Raw genomic sequence first — 24,915 nt, 5'->3', positions numbered from 1 at the left:
CAGGATCCGCGTATTATCCATTACCAACGTAATAAAACCAAGGACTTCTAATTGTGACGTATTTAACATACCATGCTTACAAATTTAAACACGTTTGGAAGCTTTAACAGCTGAAGTAATTGTAACTAACACTGGGTTAGTGGCTTTGATTTCCATTCTTTTATTTTACCTGCGTTATTAACCTACCATTTGATTTTGCTACGAATGTTTTAAATTACCCACTAACCCATCCAAAGAACTCAACTAACTGGATTAACAGCAGTATTAACCACTACTGAGGCTGACAACTGAGACAGTTTTGCATGCGTTCTTCATTATACTATGTTTCGCTCGAAGAACTCAGATGGAGGCGGCACTGGCTCCCCTCCTTTATTTCCTTTGGGGGGCGGGGGGTCGCTGCTTCGTCCCCAGCTTTAAATTTGGATTCAGACCAAGGCTGCAATTTCGCGCGCGCTTCCGAGGCAAGAGCCGCACTTCATGTGGGCCAGGCAAAACAATCTGGGATGACCGGCCCCGCGGCACTCTCGGGGCGAAGAAGCCGCTCCCCCTCGCCCGCTGGCTCGCGCGCGCCCCCAGGACGCCTCCCCCGCCGAGCGACTAGCAGGAGCGGGGCGGCCCGCGCTGCGCCTCCCTCTCGCCGCTCGCCCGCGGGGCGTGGCTAGCTCTGCCTTTCGCCATGATGAACAAATGACCTCGCGGGGAATGAAATTTAAATTCCACAAAGGCGAGAGAGTTCTTTGCTTCGAGCCGGACCCGACCAAGGCGAAGGTGCTTTATGATGCCAAGGTGGGACTCCTCCGCCCAGCGCGCGGCCCTCCTTTCCCCGCGCGCCAACCGCCGCCGCCGAACGGAAAGCGCCTCCTTCTCCCAGGCGCTTCCGGGTGTTGTTTGTGTCGTTGAACGCAGGAGGCTGGCGGCCCTCGTTGCGAGCCTTCTGCCGGGAGATCGGGAAGAGGAAGCCGCTCTCTTCCATTTCCGTTTCTCCCTCTTGCAAAAAAAAAAAAAAAAGGACATTCGTTTAAAACTGTTAACGTTGCGGCTGCCTCTACGTTGAAACGGGCGCTGCGCGCAAATATTCGGTGTCGGGTAAGGGAAGAGACGGCCCTAAATGGAAGGAAGCAAATTTCTCCTTTCTTTCTCTCCCTCCGCGCCTCATCCTATTTGTTGCAGAAGGGCCACCAGTCTCCTTAGGATGTGCATTTAAAGTTAGGGTGATCTGCAGGGATAACACTGTGGTAATGTTTGGTTAGCATAAGCAAAATGCTGGGTGCAGGTAACAATTTGATTATTCCTTTATTTTCTGGAGAGTGTGGGAATAGCAGGTCCTTGGGTTCCTAATCATAGGCAGACGTTTGGTAATAAGGTGTTTCTGTTTATAGAACAATCCAGATACAGTACCAGTCTACTGCACACAGTTAAACTGTCACTAGCATCTCGTGTATTCATTCAATAGTGCACATTAAAACTGCTTTCAAGCATAGAATACCTTATCTTTTTTTTTTTGGTCGTTTTTATCTTTTCTGGTTAATTGGCAATGGATTTTTATATTTTATTCATTTATTTTTGTGCACTGGCTTAACATTTATTCAGCGCACTGCCTTTTTTACTGTTTGGTTACATATGCAAGCTTTTTTAAAATGAAGTGAAATTGCATTGCAAAGTATTGTGGTTTCCAGTGACTATATTTGTATAATATTCCTAACAGTTTGCTTAATCATGGTTCACCTAACAGGCAGACAATCCATGGGCTGTGTGCAGCACCCCAGCACCATAAGATGCTGCAGATGAAATTCGAGGGCAAAATAGTTGCCTTTTGGGGGTGCAGTGTTGGATCTTCTGGAGTAGATTTTAAGGGGGGTGTAAAATTATTTGCCTCCCCTGTTCCCATTCCACTCTTAATCCCTTGGAAAGCAAAAAAAAAAACACCCCACAATATGTGCCCTGGGTTTATATAGCATGCAACACTACAATTGTGATTTCGTGTATCATGCACACCAGTAACAGAGTCTTTGAACATCTATAACAAAGCAAGATTCACCTTCATGATAACTACACTAATTACAGTCCTCTACACTGGGTCCTCACCATCCCCTTTTCACAAGAAGAAAATATTTTTATTCTTTTTATACTTTTTCGTACATAGAAATATGCATACTTTAAAACAATATAATGGTTTAACGTATTCCTATTTCTGTAGAATTGAGATGTTCAGTTGGCTAGCAACAGCTATTTGATAAGGATTTGAGCATTGTAATGTAACTTGCTTCCTTGTGCAAAAATGCCCCTAGGAAAGAAAGGAGCATCTTGATGTACTACTGTGCTAAATATGTAATTATGTTACTGTGTTCTAAGTTAAGGTGTGCATATTTGAATGTAATTAGCAAATTGGTATGGAATTTGCTTGAGAGTGTGATGGCTTAATTCCAGGAACCTCTTGCAAATGGGCCAAATTTCAACATCCAGTATATTCCATAAAGAATATTCCAAGAGGAAGCAGTTGATTCCCATTTCATCTTCAAAGTCCCTTTATTTTTCCTTCTGAATAAAAAAGGGCTCCAAGAGGGCTGGGCTTGAAGAAGGGTGATGCTTACCTTACTGGACTCTTGTCTTCTGACTTGCTTGGAAATGAAATGAAGCAGAGATAATTTGGATTTCACAACAGGATTCAGTTTCATATCTCCTTCCTTAGCCATCCTTACGTAGGATTGATAGGCTATGTCAATCCTGCATAACACTTTTCAAAATAAACAGTAAGTTTTTTAAAGAAATTGGTATTTTTTCTACTTGGGAAAGGGGGGAAATTAATGGATTTCTTAAAATGGGCAAGAAATCATATTTTGAAAAGCCAGTGACAAGTAACAATTAGTAATTCATATTTAGAACAAATGCATAACTTAAAAACACAGCTACTTGGCAATTTATATTCCCATATAATTGCCTGTTGATAAATTCTTGGACCAGTTATATAAGTAGTATATGATGCAAACTACAATAATGCTCAAAGAGCAACACATGCAGTGATGTCATGTAAATGTTGCTGTTGTGTGCTTGTGTCATGATGTGTGATGTCATCACACATTTGCCCCCTTCAGTCACCCATCCCTTATTGCTTCTAAAGAAAGCAAATATTAGTTATCTTCTATCTGTTGCCAAATGTTCTAGTTTAATCTAGTATTCCAAGTGCTTTAATTTTTTTGTAATAGAGGGATGTCATTACATCCAAATGCTGTATTATAATCTCTGAAATATATTTGATTTTTTAAAAAATATTTTGAAATGAGAAGTTATGGAATATATTCTTAATTACTTTGCTTATGCTCTTGTGTTATAAGCAATGAATTGTAAAAAAAAAAAAAGATTTTAATAATTTGAGTACATGCCTATGGAAATGTTTACATATGCTTGTGTGTTTGATTTTAGATCGTTGATATTGTTATCGGAAAGGATGAGAAAGGAAGAAAGATCCCAGAATATCTGATCCATTTTAATGGTTGGAATAGAAGGTGAGCATATATTTAAATAAAAATGCCAAATATTCCTAACTAGCAGAGTTAGTAATCCATATGTAATCCATACTATTCTAGATGAAGCTTGGACTCTAATGTGTTCTAGATCGACTTTAAAAATTATTCAGAAGCTTCTGCTGGTACATTGTGCTGCTAAATGCTAGTAAGTCCTTGGTAGGTAGTTTACATAATGTCCTAATTGCCAGCACGTTTCTGACTTTAATTTTAAGCAATTTGAAATCTTGATTCACCAGACTTTAGATGCAAATCAAATTTCCATCTCAACATCCCCCCTAAAACAGTGGCCTTACATAGTGGGATGACGTAATTATGTTAATTTTACCTTAATTTTACAAAATCCCCAGATGATTTATACCATTTGTGTAGTAATATCAATATACAAATGATAATATGTTTGTGTGTGCGTAATTTTAGATCATACACAAGTGTAAATTAATGCAAATAATGTAACTGATTATTTGTATACTGATGTAATGCAAATTATGGAGATTACCATGATGATACACTTTTGCAATTAACATACATTTGGGGGCAATGGACTCCTCTTTCACCAAAATGGCTTGTTAAAATGAGGGTTCACTGTCTTGTTTTATCCATGCCAGTATACCAGCATTGTCAGATCACGGTGGTATCCTTACTATCTCAGTATATCATAAACAGCTGAGCTTCTGCAGGCAAAATATCTTCAGTCTGAATGCTGGTCTATTGTAAACAATAAATTCTGGATCCTCAAATCCACATCCACAACCACCTCTATCAGTTTACTGAAAATGATTATTAATGGAATCCACAGTCTATCTTATCTGCTCACCAACACTTAGAGTGCCAACGCTTAAGATCAGTTGGCAGCTTGAGAGCTATATGCATAGTAATGTTCAAGCTGACTTACTCCTTGATCTAATGCATCCAATCAGCTAGGTAGACATCCATTTCCATAATCAAATAATTATTTTATTATTTGGGGTTTTTTTAACTACTTAGTTGGGACAGATGGGCAGCTGAAGATCATGTACTTCGTGACACTGATGAAAACCGCAGATTACAGCGCAAATTGGCAAGAAAAGCTGTGGCTCGCATGTAAGGATCAAATATGGTTAACATTTTTTTGTAATAGATTAAATCATTTTTTAGATTGCCATAAGTGTATTTCAGTAGCAGCTCTACTGTCTTTAATCCTGGAGAGATGCTATAGCTATTATGTATGTGCAGATGGTTTTCCCTGTTTTTTAAACATACAGTGTTTTGCACCCCAAAATATTTGTTGCCGTTATAAGGTCACATGTTGCCCTTATAATGGCAGGAAAGTCATTTCTAATTAGGAGTTCTATAAAATGGGAGAATGCTTGTTACTAGCAGGTAGAAAAAATAGAAGGCAGGTTTGCCTTTTCCTGTGTTCTTCTAAAAGGAAGAATCACTTGTTCTCTATATCCTCCTGATTTATTTTTATTTTATTAATTCTTCTAAAAATGATGGTTTTGTTTTTGCTTCGATAATAAGCTACATATTATAAACACATATAAACTAGGCTCTGATAAATGCTAAACTATAGGGAGGGAAAACGAAGGTATGTTACTATAGTTTGCATTGTGTATGAGTTGGCCCCTACATATTTGAAATCTGTTATGTTTTTAATGTTCAGAGAAAGAAATGCAAACAGTATGCCCCCTTTTCTCAATGCTAATTTTTGCTTTAACTGCTTTAAAGCAAATTTTAAAAATCATGATGTTAGCTAAATGGTAGCCTTTCTTCAATCTCCTTTAGGAGAAGAAAAGGAAAAAAAGGGCGTTGCAGATTGCCTGGTGTTGATTCTGTACTGAAGCTCCTTCCTACTGAAGAGAATGAAAAGAGTAGTGAAAATTGTAAGTTGACATATTGGGGATACTTGTGCTACCTAATTAAATATTACTATAGTCAATTAATAAGCATAAAAATAGATATGTTCCTCTTCCACATGTGTTTGCAACTTAAAAGAAATTGTGGTGATAAAGGAAGCTGTAGTATAGAGAAGACAGTCAGTGTGACCAAGTATATTGAATGTAGACCTGTTGGCTATTTTCTCTTTTTTTAGTGTCTACTTGGATAGTTGAATTTAATCAGTATGTTAAAAATATTAAAGAACATATTAAATATATATTAGGTCAATTATTTTATGTATTGTTGAATTAAGTGTCTTTTACAAGAAGTTCCACAGTGTTTCAGAGTTCAGGTTTCGAAAGTGAACGTATCTTGGGAAAAGAATCAAAGCACTATAATGTTCAGCAAAAAGTAGCCTTTTGTCAACAAATAATAGCAGATGGATAACTTAGGTTTATTATTTTTTTATTATATGGTTTTATATACATCCCACTACCAATTAAGTCGGCTTAGAAAAACAAGGGAATACATGTAACAAAACAGGAGCAAACAATATCAATTTATCTAAAAGATGGGCCACAAATACTCAGTAGAACAGCCAGGTCTTAAGCTATTTATTTATAAAAGGTATATGGCCACCCATCTTGTACAGTATAACTCTAAGCAGCTAACAGCCATCAAACCACTATATGTAAAAACTAAAAACCAGGAACTCCCACCCTTTCCTTTTATTCTGTGGAAAACTAGGGAGGGTCCTTTCTGAAATACTTTTCATGCCCCTTCTCATTCTGTGGACTGATCTATCTTTTACATGCCAGTTGTTCAGTCTATGGCTCTTCCTCCTGTCTCCCAAGATCATTCCCACATACCATTACAAATTGACATCATTTGATAGAGGAGACCTGGACTGTGCCCGTCTTATCCAATCTGGTGGATGGGCAGATACCCTCAGGGAGGAGGTGGACCCATGGATAACCTGGCCTTGTACCATTCAGGGCTTTAAAGGTGATAACTAGCACCATGAATTCCATCCAGAAGGAGACTTGGAACCAGTGCAGGTTGTGCAGCAGGGGAGTAACATGGGCAAACCTCAGAGTGCCCAGAACTGCATGCACTACTGCATATGTGTCAAACTCAAGGCCCGCAGGCCACATCCGGCCCGGCGTGTAATTATATCTGGCCCATGAGATCATTTTATATATTATTGTTATTAATGGCCCGGCGATATGAAGTGCTGGTAACACAATAAACTACAGATCCCATAATGCAGCGCTTCAGCTGCCTTGCTGAACGCTTCCCGCGTTAATTAAGTCTAACTTATGATGCTGCAAGTTATTGCGAAGCTAGCCCTCACGATGCCGAAGAGAAAAGTTGATTCTGAAAACAGAGCCTTTAAAAACCGATGGGAGGCTGAGTATATGTTTACTGACATTGCCGGTAAACCCGTGTGTCTCATTTGTGGAGCTAATGTGGCTGTAATTAAAGAATTTAATCTAAGACGGCACTATGAGACAAAACATCAGGATAACCTGAAAGACCTGAATGCAGAGCAGAAGATACAGAAAGCAGAAGAGTTAAAGAAGAATCTGACACTTCAGCAGACGTTTTTTACCCGTGCAAAATCACAAAGTGAAGCTGCTGTGAAAGCAAGTTTTATCGTGGCAGAGATCGCCAAATCAGCCAGGCCATTTACTGAGGGAGAATTTCTGAAGAGCTGCATGATCAAGGTGTTTGACGTCTTATGTCCAGACAAAAAGCAGATGCTGGCACATGTAAGCCTGAGTAGAAATACGATTGCTGATCGAGTTTGTGAGATGGCCACTGATTTAAGAACACAGTTGAGTGAAAGAAGCAAAGACTTTATTGCATACTCTCTTGCTGTGGATGAAAGTACTGACATGACTGATACTGCACAGCTGGCCATCTTCATCCGTGGAGTGGACTCCAATTTGCGTGTTACAGAGGAAATAATGGACATTAAATCGATGCATGGGACAACGACTGGAAAAGACATTTTTGAAAATGTATGTCAAAGTATAACCGACATGAAACTGCCCTGGGACAAACTTATTGCACTTACAACTGATGGAGCACCATCTATGTGTGGTGAAAAAAGTGGACTAGTGGGAAGGATGCGAGTAAAGATGCAGGAGGAGAACTGTACTGGTGAGTTAACGGCATATCACTGCATCATACACCAGGAAGCACTATGTGCCAAAGTCCTGAAGATGGACAATGTAATGAGCACTGTAACACAACCCATAAACTTTATCCGAGCTAAAGGTTTAAATCACCGGCAATTTCAGTCCTTTATGCGGGAGATAGATTCAGAGTTTGCTGACATTCCTTATCATACAGAGATGCGTTGGCTAAGTCGGGGAAAAGTTCTCAACAGAGTTTTTGAGCTCAGCAATGAAATCTGTCAGTTCATGGACAGTAAAGGAAAAGACTCCACTAATTTTAGGGATGAAAAGTGGAAATGCAAGTTGGCATTTCTGGTTGACATAACAGCTCATCTCAACGCCTTAAACCTCCAGCTCCAGGGACATGATCGCATGATCACTGACATGTATGACGCAGAGAAGACATTTCAAGTGAAGCTGCTTTTATGGGAGACACAAATGCACCAGTGCAACTCGACCCACTTTCCCTGTTGCCAAGTAATGTTGAACCAAGTCGGCACAACAGTGTTCCCAAATATGCACTTTGCTGATAAACTGAGCGCACTGCGCACTGAGTTCGCACGGCGCTTTGGTGACTTTGACGAACAAAAAAAGAATTTTGAGTTGCTTCGCAACCCATTTGCCGTCGATGTGGAAACTGCACCTGTGCAGATTCAGATGGAGCTGATTGAGCTGCAGTGTAATGGTACACTGAAGGCAAAGTACGACACTGCATGGCCCGCACAGTTTATTCACTCCATTCCCGCAGAAATGCCCCAGCTCCATCTACATGCGGCTCGAACCTTGTGCATGTTTGGTAGCACATATCTGTGTAAGAAGCTCTTCTCAGTGATGAAGACTAACAAAACAGCACACAGGAGTCGTCTCACTGATGAGCACCTGCAGTCCATCCTGAGAATCTCCACAACACAGAACCTCACACCAAATATAAACGAACTTGTTGCCAAAAAGATGCCAGGCGTCCAGCTCTGATAAAATGACATAAGAGCAAAGACAACTGAATGATTTGATTTGTTATTGCTGAAAAGCACAAATTTTATTTATATTTCCAGGTTTTGTTATGCAGCATGTTCATATTTTGAATTTGTATAATTTTAACAGGATATATTTTTATGGAGAGCAAAATCTTTTGGGATATTTAAAATTTAAGTTTATTTTTTATATAAAATGACATAAGAGTAAAGAAATTTGAATGTTTGTTCTTTTAACGTTTACTTTATTTCTAACTTGTATAATTTAGACAGGATATATTTTGGAGAGCAAAATATCATAAGTTATTTAAGGTTTGAGTTGATTTATTCCGGAATAATATTCCTGTCTGTTTTTATTCATATTTATGTTCAAAAAAGTTAAGTTTTAAAAGTTTTAAAGTTTTAAAAGTTTAGTTTTAGTGTGTTCAATAAATGTTTATCCTGTTCGGCCTGCGACCTAAAGTGTGTTTTAGATTTTGGCCCCCTGCGCAATTGAGTTTGACACCCCTGCACTACTGCATTTTGGGCCATTTGAAGCTTCTGGGTGATCTTCAAGGGATTACAGTAGTCCAGTTGGGAGGTAACTAAGGCATGTGAGACCATGAGCAGGCCCTCCCAGTCCACAAATGGGTGCAATTGGCACACCAGATGGATTTGTGCACCCCCCCCCCAGGATTAACTACTATCTGCTTCTTTAGGACTCCCAAATTGCACACCAACTCTCTCCAGGGGACTGCTACCCCATCAAGAATTAAACATAATAACTCTACAGATCCAAGGGTCCCAAAAATCCAGAACCAATCCATCTTGTTAGGGCTAAATCACAGCCAGTTCTTATCCATCTAGACCCTCACATCCTTCAGGTACTGGGTAAACACCTGAATAATGTTGCTTGTCTGGCCTGGGGTAGAGATGTACAGCTGAGAGGCAAGGATGTGTAGAGATTTCCATATTTTAGGAGGCAAGATATTCCACAGCATGGGGACAGCTACAGTTGAGGCATACTGTTGGGTCCTCACTTTCTTGACTTTACTTGGTAGTAGTAATCACAAAGTAGCAGTAATCACTCCCTACAACAATGCAAAGATCATGTCAGATCTTGTCAAGAGGGCTGGACCTGTAGGTATCCAAGATCCAAACCATGTAGGGCTTTAAAGATGACAATCATAATTTTGAATTGGTCCTGGAAACAAATCAGTAACTGGTGTAGCAAGCATAGCATAGTGACGAAATCTGCTACCTTTAGTTAGCTGAAAGGATGCTTCACTTTGGACCAACTAATGCTTCTAGGTTGTCTTCAGAGGCAGCATCATGTAGAGAATATTGTAGTAGACTGAGGTGACAACACTTGACTTACTTTACTCAGGTAAACCTTCAATTGGTGGATAAGTGTCAACCCTATAAGGCAGACCATGCCAAGAAACCAATGCCATATAGGCATAAAGCTACTTTTATTGGGACACTTATAGTAACAGAATTTGTCAGTCTGAACGTGTTCCCCCCTCCCTCACTTTATCTTTATGTGAAGTAGGGAGGGGCTTGTCTGAAGCATTTTCTCAAATCAGTTTCTTGGAATAGACTCAAGCTCCCCTTGCCTGATCATTGCCTATGTAGTGACTCTTCCTCCTGTCCTTCAAAGGCATTGCCTAAGCCCCCTACACTAAGCAGAGGTAGCCAAACCATCCCTGCCATGTCTTCCACCTGCTGGGTTGGAGCTGTAATCCAGGAAGAACCCCAAATTACCTGCTTTTTGAGGTCGAGTGCAATATGTCCATCAGGAGTTAAAACCAAAGCCAGGATAAAGCCAAATTTCTTAACAATAGACAGCAACTCTGGCTTGCAGAACTTGCTTTGGCCTTTCCAGGCAATGGCACCTCACCACAAAATAATGGATTACTTCTGTAGTGGCTTCGTGTGGATGGTGAGTAGTGTGAGGGAGAAATCGAATTACCGTGCTGTTTTCATTCCATGTCAAGGTTGAAATCCTATTGAACAGATTGGAGATTAACCAGTATGTTGCATAGGTTGGTTGTATCAAGAGATGGTCTATTTAGAACTGGGTACATAATCTCCTTTTTCAAGACTGATGGCAGTCTTCCGAGAAATGTTTACCATCTCCCAAATTAACCACATGTAGTCCATCTACGCAATTTATGGATCCAGCTTGCAGGAAGCAGAGTTCATGCCCTAGAAGAGCCCATCTGCTTCCTCTGTCTCCTCCACAAGCTCAAAAGAATCTCAGATAACCTTACAAGATATAACTAATTTGTTCTACCTGTCTAATGCTTCAGTAATTAAAATTCTTCAAAATCACAGTAAAATGGTACCCAACATAATACTCCCATGAAACCAATTCAGATTCTGTAAGGTTCTAAATCTTGGAACAAGTAGAACTTCCTATTTATGTTTGAAATTTTAAAACTTAAATATTTTTGTGGTTTGTTTAAATGCTGTAATTCTGCTATAACCTCTAGTTAATATGCTGCTTTGGTTTTGAAGTTTAACTTCTCTTTGTCAAATAGGTAACTCTGTTAAATGTGAAAGGTAATTCATTTTTTCTTATACAGCTATAAGTAGTTCTTCTTCTGATGACAGTGATGAAGGCACAGATGAAGAACTAAAGAGTGAAGAAAGTGACATTGATGAAAAGATAGAAATGGTATGTTCATATAAATTCTGGATATATTTACAAATAAGAAATGCCACAAAACACTTTAGAAACAACAATCAAAACCATTTAAGTATAAAGCATGAGAATATTTTAGAGTGGATTGTATAATTAAGAATTAAGCTGTGCAGATGCTGGGTGAAAAAAAGCTGTTAAGTATCTTTATTTTTTTAAAATGAGTCTCAATACACCATTTGATTTTATAAATCATTTTCAGATTCACAGGCATATTGTTAAAAATACAGGTTACGGTAGTGAGACTTGCTACCAAGTAAATATGTGATATTAAACTGTTAAATTAGCCAGAACACGTCTTAGTAATTTTAGTTTGAAATTATAAATATATGAAAATTTTTGTCCATAAGGCAATGTTTATTATCTAATGTCAGTTCAAATCTGCACTGCAAAGTATGTGCACTTACTACAAGTTTTGATTTGGGGGCTGGATCCACAGCTTTGGAAAATGCCTAATTTGCTTTGGAATGAACCATAGATTTTCTGATCTATGACTCTAGATCTAGATAAGAATCCTTAAAAGAGATGATCAGACTATTGGTATCCATTCTCAAATAAAAAAGAGAAAACAAACTTAGAGGGCCCTCTAGATGGCGTGCATTTTATATATTGTATTATTTATATCTTGAATAGGAGAGTGATACCAGCTCTTTAAAAAGGGCAGGGAGATGCAGGGAGAAGTTACATGCTGATCAGTTTATTGTCTTTTCTGAATAAATTGTAAAAACAGTAATTAAAAAGTCCTAAACACATAGAAGAACAAGAACTGCTGAAAGGAAAGCTGGCTTGGATTTTGTAAATGTGAATCCTGCCTCACCAACCTTCTGGAGGGTTTTTTTTTTTTTAATTGTTAGTAGGAACTGATCATTGCAAACTTGGATTTTCAGCAAGTCTTTGATAAAGTTTCTTGTCAAAGGCCTTTGAAGAAATTTAGCAGTCATGGGATAAGAGGACTTGACCTTTAATGGTTTGCTACTATCTGTAACTAACCAGGAAAAAGAGACTGGGAGTTGTAGTAGATTGATCAGGGAGGATGTTGATTCATAGTTCAAGCTGTGAAAACGGCAAATTCCATGCTAAGGATCATTAGGAAAGGGACTGGAAAAAAGTAGATTTTGTAAAAGCACTGAGATTTACATCATCCCAAAGCTCCAAGATACAGATCAGAATTGGACTTCTATCTTGCATGAAGCTATTTTGGATATGTTTCTCTTTGCCTTGGTCTGCAACAGGTTTTTAATTGTGGTTTCAGGTTTGATGTATGCCTCATTATACCGTTTCAATATTCCTAATAGTCTATTGTATTTAATGTAGCATAAGTAAATTTGTATAATTTTTTTTAATGTTGATTATATTCATACAGAAAGAAGAGCAAGAGACTCATGCTAAAAGGGATATGGAAGAAAGAGCAATAAACATAGAAATTCCTGAAATCTTGAAAAAGAAACTTGAAGAGGATTGTTACTATATTAACAGGCGAAAGCGAGTATGAAACATTTTATGCAAATTAAAATAATTGGATATAGTAATGCTAAATAATGTTTTGACAGTGCAATCATTTGCATGATTTGTCAGATATAAGATTGATTTAAGTTCCAGAGGATTTGATACAGGGTAAGTATATACAACTTTACAACCTATGCAAACAAATATGAAAACTAGTGAAAAGGTGTTCTACAGTATGATTTAATAGTAATTTGTTTTATTAGAGTTTGAAGGAAATAGATTAATTGTAAGCTGAAATCTTCAGGATCTTCCTTTTTTATTGCCTTTTCTATTCCACAGGTAATATAACTGAGAGTATATTAGCCTTGAGATAGCATAGGGGTAGCATTGGACATAAAGATTCTTGAGTATTGTCAAGAAAAAAATAGATTTATGTTATTAAATACATTAAAACAATTTCTTATTTATTTGCAATTAATTCATTTCACCATCAATCTTATGGTGATATCAACAAGAATGAAACTTTGTACTCATACCTTAAATTAGGATGTTAAAGAAAAATGAGAACTGAATACTTATATTTGATAACGTTTGCATGAGAAAATTGTAAACTCAGTTTCCTTGAAAAAACAGAAAGGCACCTTGTTTCTTAATTCTAAATGTATGAATGCCCCCTTTTATTTTTATTCTTATTTCAGCTTTTCTGACTTCCTGATCTCTGAATGTTAATGCTAGAAAACCTAAAACTAGCCCTACTGGACCTGGCCAAGGTCCATCTTAGTTTAGCATTTTGTTTCTGGTTTCTACAGGCACCTGGTAAAGGACTTACCAGGTGCCTGTGGTGGCTCACAAGCAGGAAGTGAAGACATATCCCTCTTCCGCTGTGATCCCAGTTCCGCTGCAACTGATATTAAAAGGCTTGCTCCCTTTAACCTAGAAATATCATTGATTTTTCAAAACTAAGAACCATTGATATATCTGCTATCCATGAGTTTATTCAATTCCCCTTTAAAGCCTTAACCAGTGATTAGGGAGCAAGAAGTGGATGCAACAGTGTGAGAGGTTGTGGGACTGCTTAGGTCAATTCAGTTGCATATTTATCTCAGAAAAGGCTATTCAAGTGTAGCTGTTGAGAGAGAGAGGAAAAACTACTCCAATAAGACTCAGCCATAGTTAATTCGTTGTATATGAACCTTCAAAATTCCTATTGTTGTTTTCAAGTGTCTGTATTTACCCCATCCTAGCATTAAGTATAACTCTCTGTTGAAATCTCTGTTGATCTGGATACCTTGGTCTTGCCATCTACATGAGGCAATCTTAATAAAGAATAAGAAAAATAAAAGAGTGCGAGTGAGGAGGAAAATGTGCTGTATTCCTGTTATACTTACTTGTTCTTGTTTGTCCAGACTATAGGCTAGTGAGCAAAGCATTCACAAGGAGAGAGAGAGTAGAAGTGGATTTGAGTGCAGGGCAGGGTGGTGGTGGTGGTGTCTAACTTACTTTTTTTTAATTCAGTTTCGCCTGCATAAGCACCATGTATATTTGAAAATAATGAGAACAGAGAATGTGTAACTTGCTGCATAAATTAATTGATTTGATAATTAATTTGCTCTTTTATTTAGCTTGTGAAACTTCCATGTCAGACAAATATAATAACCATCTTGGAATCGTATGTAAAGCATTTTGCCATTAATGCAGCTTTTTCAGCCAATGAGAGATCACGACACCATCAAATGACTTCACACACCAACTTGAATCTTCATTATGTCCCACCAGAAAAAAAGTAAGCAAACACTATTTAATTTTGTGTCTAAGTTAGGGTTTAAAATGAAAGGCTTAACTTCAAGTGAAGTATGTTCAGCTAGTCAGGTATTAGCAAGCTTAATAACTTTATTTCCCATAGTTTTTGCATTCACTTCACTTTGGATTAAGGAACAGTGATGGTGTTTTTCCATTATGTGGTGCAGATGCAGTTTTCATAGATATGCTAAATAAGTCATGCAGCCACTTAATAAGCTAACTATATCCATATTTTAATTTTTCTCCAGCTACATCATTTATCTGTTTCTCAGCATTCTCACAACATTACAGTATGACTTTCTTTTCAACTTTTTATTGACATAACATGCATTTCTTATGTTCCTTAAGAACATTATGCTCCTTATATTTCTTTAATGTATCACTATCATTCTTATACAAATCTCTAAAATACTCTGCAGTATTCCTTCTCTTCAGTTCCATCCCAAATCATTTCATCACTTTTATTTTGAGTTCCATTCTGGTGGAAGCTCCTTTCATCCATTTCCAAAGCTGTTTTTTAATTCTATCAAAATCACTCTGCATTTACTCTGCTATTTTGTTACTTGTTCTCTTTTATTACATTTTTTGAAAGCCATTTCAGTAACCTGTGCAAAAGCTAGGCTGTGGAAGGGAAGAGTAGATACTAGTAAGAAAAAAATCAGGTATTACACAGGGAGCTGAAATAGTACTCTGGTTAACGAACACGTAGATTGTTGGGAGCAACTTCCAATTCTTTAATCAGTATAAGAAACACACAAAAAATAAGTTGTCATTCCACTGTAGCCTTCTAGGCATTATTTTTGGCTTGTTTCCAATTGTGTGCTTCTGACCCCAAATAGATGCTTGAGCTAATAGGGTAATATCAAAACCACCATGAGACGTAATTACATGGGCATAATGAACTTGTCTGGCAGAGCTCTTCTGTAATATTTCATTTGCAGTTTATACTAAAATGGTACAAGAAGAGTTAAATTGGAACAGTTCAAGGGTTTCATCCATATTTTGCTCTCCCACTTGCCAAGCAGATACTTGTGAAAGTCCAAACAGAAGACGGGAGTGCAGTAGCATCTTGTAAGCCCTAATAGTTGATATTTAAAGTTTATTTTTCTGAAGCTGGAGGTGATATATATTGATTATTATGACTTTGTTCTTCAAAATAAATCCAATATCAACATGAACTTTATTTGTTATATAAAATGCTTATTTTTTTCTGTAATCCTATTTTTCTAGCGTTGAATTATGTAAAGAAATGGTGGATGGGCTAAGGATAACCTTTGACTTCACTCTTCCTCTGATTCTGCTATATCCCTATGAGCAAGCACAGTTTAAGAAGGTGACCTCCTCCAAATTTTTTCTACCAATAAAAGAAAGTGTAGCAAATTCTAACAGGTGGGTTTGTGTTTTTCTTCTTTTGGCATTCCTTTCAAGAAATAGAATGGTTTGATGGCATTATTTTTAACCTTTAGTCATAAAACTATAATTTTTACTGCTAGCCAAGAGCAAGCTGAAAGAAGACATTTCAGTAAAGATGAAATTCACATAGTTACTATTTAAAGTATTCTTTATTTGCCATATTGTTCTGCAATAACCACTTAACATCCTAGTACACCATATTTTTCTGTTTGATCAGAAATCAAGAAGAGCTTTCTCCAAGCCCACCTCTTCTGAATCCATCAACTCCACAATCCACAGATAGCCAGCCTGCAACAGGAGAACCTGCAACACCTAAACGTAGAAAAACTGAACCTGAAATCTTGCAGTCTCTAAGGCGCTCTACACGGCACACATCCAACTGTGACAGGCTGTCAGAAAGTAGTGCTTCTCCACAGCCAAAAAGACGAAATATTGAGGCTCCTGCTTCAATGCCAAAATTGTTTTTGCATCTTGAAAAAAGTAAGTTCTGTGTTAAGATGGATAACTGATTACATAAGAAGGGATAAAGATGTGAAAAGTGTTTTCAGTTTATTGGTTGTCTTTTAACAAGCTCAATCAGACTTTGATCATGATAAATTTGAGTGCTAATAATGGACATTTTTCAAAGGCATGGCACATGTACTTTAAGCTTTTATGATAAAATTGCCATCATCACTCTTTAAATAGACTTTTGAAGATTAGTCTGTTCTTCAAAGTGGATCATATTAAGTATGCTACATTCAATCCATGTTGGAGATATCATGGGGATGTCTCCTGATCTGATTTTTGTTGTAATACCAGAATAAGTTGCAGTTGATAAAAAGCATGTTTGTAGTATGATAACATGCATTTCAAGTGTTTTCACTTAAATGTGACAGTTCTAGCAACCAATGATGGCATTTGAGGAGGATGGCTCAGAAACTATAAGCAGAGCAATATTGTAACATGCATTCCAAATGACCAGATATTAGAGTTATTAGAGACTTTTTTTATTTTAGCAACAGGCAGATGTCTTGGAAACATCAGTTCCAATCTGATTGTTTTGTAGAAGCAGTTGAAAGGACTTGCTTTATGCTAATAACTTGCCAGAATCCATTATCAGTTTGTTTGTAGCAAAATACTTTGTCTGATTTACTAGCTGCTAGCAATGTCCCTCCTTAGACATGAAGCCTGCTTGAAGGCGCACGTGCACACACACACACACACACACACACACACACAAACACACAGAGCAAAGAATTATTATATCCTGGATATTAGTGTGTGAGGAGTAATGACACTGGGGGATTAAAAAGGTCCATATTAGAAAATACATTTATATCTATTTTGAATATTGATCAAAGATACTAATGTGGTCATCACATGCATTTATACTTAATGTAATTTTATAAAAATAAGATTGCCTAAGTTAAAGGAGAGAGCCAGTTTGGTGCAGTGGTTAAAGCACCAGGCTAGAAACCAGGAGACCATGAGTTCTAGTCCCACCTTAGGCACAAAGTCAGCTGGGTGACCTTGGGCCAGACATACTCTCAGCTAGGAAGAAGGCAATGGCAAACAGTTCTGAAAATCTTGCCAAGAAAACTGCAAGGACTAATCCAGGCAGTCGCCAGGAGTCAAAAACTGTTTTAAAGCAAACCCCCCCCCCCAAAAAAAGAAAAAGGTCAAAGGAACTTATTAACAGATGCAGGAAATCTCTCGTGGCTGAATAAGAGCCCTTGTCCCTGTACATCTGTGCATAAAATAACATCTTGCTCTTTTCTTGAAGAAACTCCTGTCCACAGTGGGTCGTCATCACCTATTACGCTGACACCTAGCAAAGAGGGTAGTGCAGTATTTGCTGGATTTGAAGGCAGAAGAAATAATGAATTGAATGAGGTAAGCTCTTTTTGTCCAAGACCTTGAAAGCTAGTACTGTGAATCAAGATGTCTTTGAACTAGGAATGAGGAACCTATATTCCTCCAGATATTATTGGTGCAACTTGCATCGTTTTAGCTTACTGCTTAATACAGACTAACCTCTTCCTAAGTATGTTGAATTACAAATCCTTATATCTTACATTTGATACATTTAAAGATGTGGTTAAGGTTTTAAAGGAACTCTATTGTGTATTAGAATTTGTAGTCACAATTAATTAATTGTGTATATAATCTTGTAAATTTCCTAGCCTTTTAAAAAACAGTTCTGGAAATGGTTCTGACTCAGAAAGAAAAAGTTGTGCAAATTAGGAGGAAGTTTTTATGTTATTTTATATATTTAAAACTACCAAGAAAAAGATTTTGACCAATATTTGGCAGAATCCTGACATGATTTTAAATTACATTATTTTCTGGGATACTTTTTTGTAGATCAAGACAAAGATTATTCTAATTTTGTACTTAGGTGTTGTCATGGAAACTTATGCCAGAAAGCTATCCCCCAGGCGATCAGCCGCCACCACCTTCTTACATTTATGGATCTCAGCATTTGCTGCGCATGTTTGGTAATACATATGAACTTCTACAATGGTGTTGGTTGTAATTTTAATTCATGCAGTATATTTATTGGATATTTTTAATCGTAAGTTAATTCTGCTTTCCTAATAGGGTTTAGTTCACTCAGGTACATATATGTAGCAGTACTTGTAAGTAATCTGACCTATTGAGAGAGATAAGCCTACCTTCAAAGGATTTTTTTTTTTTAAAAAAATCAGAACTATGCTTCCATCTAACTCGCTTTCTATTTTTCATATTGCTGTCTATAAAGCATGAGTGATCTTGGGCCAGTTATTCACTGTCAGCCCAAATTACCTTATAGCATTATTGTGGGGAATAATTGGATGAAGGTAACCTTGAGTGCTTGAAACAAAGATGGAATATAACACTAACAAATAAGATAAGGTCTTAATAGTTAATTGCTTTTAACTGAAGGAAAACTATCAAATTTAAAAGGTGGACATTTTTTCCCTTTTTGTTTTTACAGTAAAGCTTCCAGAGATACTTGGGAAGATGAGCTTTTCTGACAAAAATCTAAAAGCTTTAGTAAAGCATTTCGAATTGTTCCTAAGGTAACTTATGGATGACAGCAAATTTAGAAGCCTAAACATTCAAGAATATGTAGTAATTTGCAGAGCAAACATTTTAGTTGTAGAAGAAATGTGTATTACATAGGTAACTCAACCTATAGGAGAAAAGTAGAAGATTCTAACCAGGAAGTTTTAGCTTCTGTAAAAGTATTTTCCTTTTAATATTACAGGTAGTCCTCATTTAGCTACTGCAATTAGGGCCAGCAACCTGGTCATTAAGCAAAGTGGTTGCTAAGTGAAAAATCACATGACCACAACTATGCTTACAATTTTACTTCAGGTTTCCTTTGCTTTATATCATCAGAAGGATATGACCCCAAACAGCCAGGTGAGCCCAAGCGACAGGGAAGTTTTCTAGAACTGAGCTCATGAGGAAGCCAGTAACAGGGTAAATCTTACAGCCCTTTTCCCCACACCCCCACCCTTTGGAATGCTCACTTGGAGCTAAATAATTAGCAAGGAGAGAATGTTTGCATTTACATTCATTGGAGAGGAAGGGATTACAAGAGAGTAAGCAAGCACACAATGGGGAATACACTTCCAAAGGAATGTGCTAGCTCTGAGCCTGCAGGAGGCAAACAAAGCCCTTCACTTGAAACTGATTAAGGTCTGGTCAATTTCAGGCGGCAGGTGGGAGTTGGCAGAGGGTTCTAATCAATTACTGTCAGAGAGCTGTAGTACTTTTTTTAGAGATACACTGTGCTGCAGAGAAAAGCAGCTCAGGAAGACATAGCTTGTTTAGGCAATCTCTGCATTCTGCAAGGGGAGAAAAATTTAAAGAACAGGTCAGGCACAGGACAACGCAAACTCACTGACTGTAATAGTGAACACATGACAGAGAGAGAAAGACGCTGCAAAGGTGAATGCGAGCATTGGTTGCAAAGTTACTTTTTCATCACCTTTGTAACTGCGAATGGTCACTAACTGAGGCAGTCACTAAACAAGGACTACCTGTATTGTGTATAAGAAGTTGACAGAAATGATGTGCCAGACTTATGATTAAAGTGGCATTTCAGTGTATGTAGAGCTTGCATATAGATCAGAAAGATGATTGTTCTTCCTGTATTGCTTAAAAGAAGGTGTTTGCACCAAAAGAATATGAGCTTGTTATAATCTGCTAGTGACATATAATGTCAAAATCTCCTGTAGGTCCATTGCTGATGTATATTTAGGATCTGATAATTTTTTTTCCTATGTAGAACAATATACTTGCCATTCAAAATTAATATTTCTTAATTCTACAGCATTGAATTAGTCCTTCTGTCAAATGCTATATAACTACATAATGTTTGACTTTATCAATCTTCTAATTAAAATATTCAGGTATATTATTTGTAGGAAGAATATTGTTAAGTAATATAACTTGCAGTAATAGCCTGTGACCACTAGTCTGTACTAATATGCAGATAATCTAGTTCCAATCTATATTAGCTATAGCAAACAAGAGGCTATAACTGTGTTGGATTAGTATTTTTAGAGTATGTTTTAAAGTTCTTGTGCAGGAAAAAAACAATTTAATCATCAAGTATAAAGTTACAATACTATCTAATTATTTTAGTTTCAAATGAGTTAAAGGGAAAATAGAAAAAATCTGTAAAATCTGTTGAAATAATGATCCTACTTTTTAACAAAAGCATTTCAGAGGTATTTCAGTGGATTACTTGTGGCTGTCCAGAGCTCAAAAGTAAGTCCCATTGGGTATAATGGGAACCACTCTCAATTAACCATTTATAAGATTGATGTATGCTGTTGTATGCACATGGTTAATTTATGGCAGTTTTTCAGAAGCATTTTAAAAATAACTTATATTGGATAATTTAACAGAACAAATAATCATACTTATTTTACTTCTATAGGTTTCTAGCTGAGTATCACGATGACTTCTTTCCAGAGTCAGCTTATGTAGCAGCCTGTGAGGCCTATTATACCACCAAAAATCCACGTGCCATCTACTGAAACAGTGGATACAATCAGCTGTACAAACTGTGCATGTTCCATGTCTCCTACTTTATTGCATTACTTCCAGATCAAGAAAAATTGGAATATATAATTATAATATCACAAAAACTTTCTACAATGTTGTTCTTTTGACATAAAGAAAATTTCATTTCATTTCAGAGCTATGCTGATGTTGCATTCTAGCACTATATAACCTTCACTGCCAGATAAATGAAGCTCTGCATTGACTATTAATGCATAGAACTGCATACAAATAAAGTAAGAAAAAGGAAGAGATGCATTAGAAACAGACTTTAGAAGAACTAATCGTCCTGTGTTCCACGTTATAACCTTGCTTCACATTGAACTCTCATCATTTCTGTTTAAAGTGAATGCAGAGTGGCATTGTACAGGTTTTTCATATTTGGGATTCTTTTTTATATATATATATATATATATATATATAAAATATATATATATGAATCTGTATGAAACAATTTCTGTGTGAGCATCCTTTCTGTCTCAAGTGATTAAGTGTGAGGGATGGACTTGAGATACTTTCAAGGAAGCATTTTTCGTTCCCTATAGTAGGTCCATTTCACAGTGACTAAATAGCTTTGATTGGAATTAATTAATCCCAGACATTGTTTGAATTGCTTTAGGGGGTTAGGGCTTTTTGTATTTAAGAAGAGGATATACTTGATGTTTTTTGGAAGAAAGAATGATGAAGTGATAATCATTTGGCAAAATTTTGGATCTGGAAATGCTTTTGTTTTAATTTGGAGGTTCTTGCTTGTAAATCAACTAGATTTTATTTCTGGAAATGTCAGAAGAGTCAGAACATTCTGTTTGTGTTAACAGAAGTTAACTGATTGTTAAACTGGAAGAAGTAGATAAATATGAAGAGTCATGCTATCATTTAGTCAGGTCTTACTGCAGCAAAGCTTGAAAAGTCCCATTAATTTGCCTAGGATTATTATGATCAGCTCATCTGATACGTTACAAATGTAATGTGCTTGCATGAGACAGGCTGACTGGAATGCTTTATATCTTATTTTAGCATTGGGATAATTGGGCCTGGTGAGGCAATCCTAATAAGTAATGGCACCCTACAGTTTAATTTTGGAAATTTAGGGCATAAGCTCAAGTAGCTAATAGTTAAAAACAGGAATAACAATTGTGATCCCTATGATGATGTGAAGTGCAACCACAACCCTAATTAGCATAGCCAAATGTTGAAAAAATTTTGCTTACAGAAATTGTAGGAAAAACACTTTGTTGACCACTGGTCTTTAACACTCAGGCCATGCTTTCTAAAGCTTCCCATTGGGTTTCTGAGTTCTTGCATTTACATAGAGAACATTTTTTAAAATCAGCATGCTGATATAAATGGGTGCAATTATCTTGGTGCCCTTAAATAATATTTGAATAGTCACCTGTTAAAAATGTGTGACCAGCTCTGTAATTCGTGAGCTGTTATTTTGGATGCTAAATTCAGTGATAAATGTGTTGATTGATTGCATGCATTACTTTTCTGACGTAAGTCCTAAATCTTAAAACAAATTTAGTCTTCGGATTGCAGCTTTGGAGTGAGGCAAGCATTTGTTAACTTTGGTGTAAAATATTGTTTTAAATGTATAATTAAATATTAATGGTGTATGAATATAGAATAATAAATAACATTTTTTTTGTCATTCTGTTCCAGCATGTATGAATTGACGCAATCCCATGGCTGCTTTTAAATGGGGGTTGGGGGGGAGGGAAGACATTCAGATGTACAGGAACACAATATACTTTATGTGAGTTCAATATTTGAAAAGATTTAAGTCCAACCTCTTTACTGGATATTCAATATATTCATTGTTCTTAGTTCTGCTCTCACTTTCATATGTCTACAGTATGCAAGGGTAATTAAATTCTCCCTGAAAGATGTACCATATATTTATTGAGCTAAGATTTATCATACCCAGAAATGGCCGATTTCTTTTCTGATTAAGCTGTTACATTAATGTTTGTGTTAATTCATATAGTCATTTATTCAAGCACATAAAGATGTCACAAAAATAAATATTAATATAATGAAGCTTTATATTGATATTTTATTATTCAATCTTACTAGAGGAATGGTTCTATGTGACATCTTGAACCTAGTTTTTTTAGAAACTTCTTAAAAAATGTGATGATGTGAGATACAAAAATGTAAAAATAAGGTAGGTACACTATTTTAGTGTAGTGTTTTTGAAAGGACTTTCTCAAATACTGTTTTGGCATAAAATTTCAGGGCTAAGCTGATATTTCATTCTAGTGCAAGATACCTATCATTACTATCTGCTTTAGCATCCATGGCTATAGAAGTTGGAAACACTTCCAGTTATTCTTGGTTAACACTCAGCTTGCATGAAATTACACTCTTGTCCTTTTAGCAATAGTCCCCTTACACAGGATGTAAAATCACAGGGTAGCTAAGAATTATGACAAACCTGACACTTACAGTGCCTGTCTAGAATATGTGCATCCACACATAAACATATACTCAGGCTACCTGAGGATCCGTCTTGTCCTCATTATGTCGACCCGTCCCACCTGGTCTGGCAGGAAGGGTATGTTATGGACCCTGTTGCCTAGAGAGTTTCAACTGGCAGGGTCCAGGAGGAGAGCCTCTGCTGCCGTGGCTCCCACCCTCTGGAATATCTTGCCCCCTGAGGTGAGATTGGCCGCCACTCTGCTGGCCTTCCAAAAGCGCATTAAGACCTGGCTCTGCCAACTTGCATGGGGACCCAATGGAGGTTCACAGCACTGAGAGTGGCTGGTAGCCTGAGGGTGCTCTCCGCTTTTTAGTTTGCATTGTAGTTTTCACTTTTTGGCTTAATTTTAACCTTTTGTAGTTTTTAACACACACACACACACAATGATTTTATAGTTTTTATCTGTAATACCGCCTAGAGACACTTGTATAGTGAGATGGGTGGCATATATAAATTTGAAAAATAAATAAATACTGCATGTTAGTAACATTTGGACAAGAGAAATGCAGAAAGTATACCTAAGGCAGGGGTTATAGTTAAAATAGGCCATAGATTAGCAAGAGAAAACACACATTTGAATAAGCATCCATAAGATCAGTCTGTTCCATAGGTTGGCTTTTTTGGAAATGTTTATTTAGAATTTATAAATAGAATAAAGTTCAATAAAATTCATTAGTTTTATCTGTATTTCAATTTGCAGAGAATTGCAATCTAATTTAAATTTTTGAGAAGATAAATTAGGAGCTCAGAATATAAAAGTTTATATGAAAAAATTACACATATCTGATCCAAATTTGCTCTCTAGCCTACAGAATAAGAATAGGAACACTAAAATATGGGTGCATTAATGTTCAGCAAATCAGCACAATCTGTGGGACTACAATGCAAAAGTCACTGATCTTTCTTGGGTCACCATGAATTGGTAAGCACATTGTACTTTTACGTTTAAAAACAATACACTTCCTGTTATCAGTGTCTTCCAATTATAACCCTATGGTTTACATGCCTTCTTTAAGAATCTGAATACATTGGATATGATCCAGGCTACCCTTAAGAATTTGTCATGGGCAAATTGGCTGTTTCCCCCTCCAATTTTTCTTGTGGTATTCAAATGTAAATGTATACAATTGTAAAATGTGTGAATTGTTATCTTACTGCCTGTACAGAAAATAGTCCTGAAGTGAATTGCTGCAGTTTGGGGAAGGGGACTCCTGGGAATATTGAAAAGAAGCAAATGTGAAGAAGCACCTGTTATGTACTAAGTACATTAGAAGACAAAAATGAAGTCCTTTGACAATTCCTGGAGGGGAAATAGGTTTCAGGATTGTTTGCCCAATGGCTAACAGAGAATTAAAGGAGGCCATCTCTCTCGGCACTTAACACTGGCTCACTGCAACAGCTGCCAGATCAGATAAATACAATGCAGAAAATGAGAGCCAGTTTAGTGTACTGGTTAAAGGTACTGGACTAGAAGCTGGGAGACTGAGTTCTAGTCTTGCCTTAGGCATAGGAA

General features: G+C 37.0%; 1 protein-coding gene across 5 annotated transcripts; it reads left to right on the top strand.

Moving 5' to 3' along the window:
- Positions 1-445: 445 nt before the first annotated feature.
- Positions 446-22,571, top strand: MSL3 (MSL complex subunit 3). 5 transcript variants are annotated; one of them, XM_088144932.1, is made up of 14 exons: positions 1,020-1,086; positions 2,552-2,750; positions 3,421-3,503; positions 4,509-4,604; positions 5,289-5,386; positions 11,103-11,194; positions 12,582-12,704; positions 14,287-14,447; positions 15,695-15,853; positions 16,095-16,357; positions 17,643-17,752; positions 18,258-18,357; positions 18,837-18,921; positions 20,796-22,571. In XM_088144932.1, coding segments are annotated over exons 4-14 (1,293 nt in total). In that variant the 5' UTR covers positions 1,020-1,086; positions 2,552-2,750; positions 3,421-3,503; positions 4,509-4,602; the 3' UTR covers positions 20,896-22,571. The 5 variants fall into 5 exon arrangements, 4 of the variants coding, with proteins under 4 accessions (XP_088001056.1, XP_088001058.1, XP_088001057.1 ...); XM_088144930.1 differs by lacking the exons at positions 1,020-1,086; positions 2,552-2,750 and adding an exon at positions 451-786; XM_088144931.1 differs by lacking the exon at positions 1,020-1,086 and having other exon boundaries at positions 2,463-2,750.
- Positions 22,572-24,915: the final 2,344 nt, after the last annotated feature.

The sequence above is a fragment of the Python bivittatus genome, unplaced genomic scaffold, assembly GCF_059951505.1.
Source record: "Python bivittatus isolate LINGU-HERP-01145 unplaced genomic scaffold, Pbiv_v1 ctg000350_np1212, whole genome shotgun sequence".
NCBI classification, from domain to species: domain Eukaryota; kingdom Metazoa; phylum Chordata; class Lepidosauria; order Squamata; family Pythonidae; genus Python; species Python bivittatus.
The sequence above is the reverse complement of the archived record's forward strand: the minus strand, read 5'-3'. Positions and strand labels throughout refer to the sequence as shown.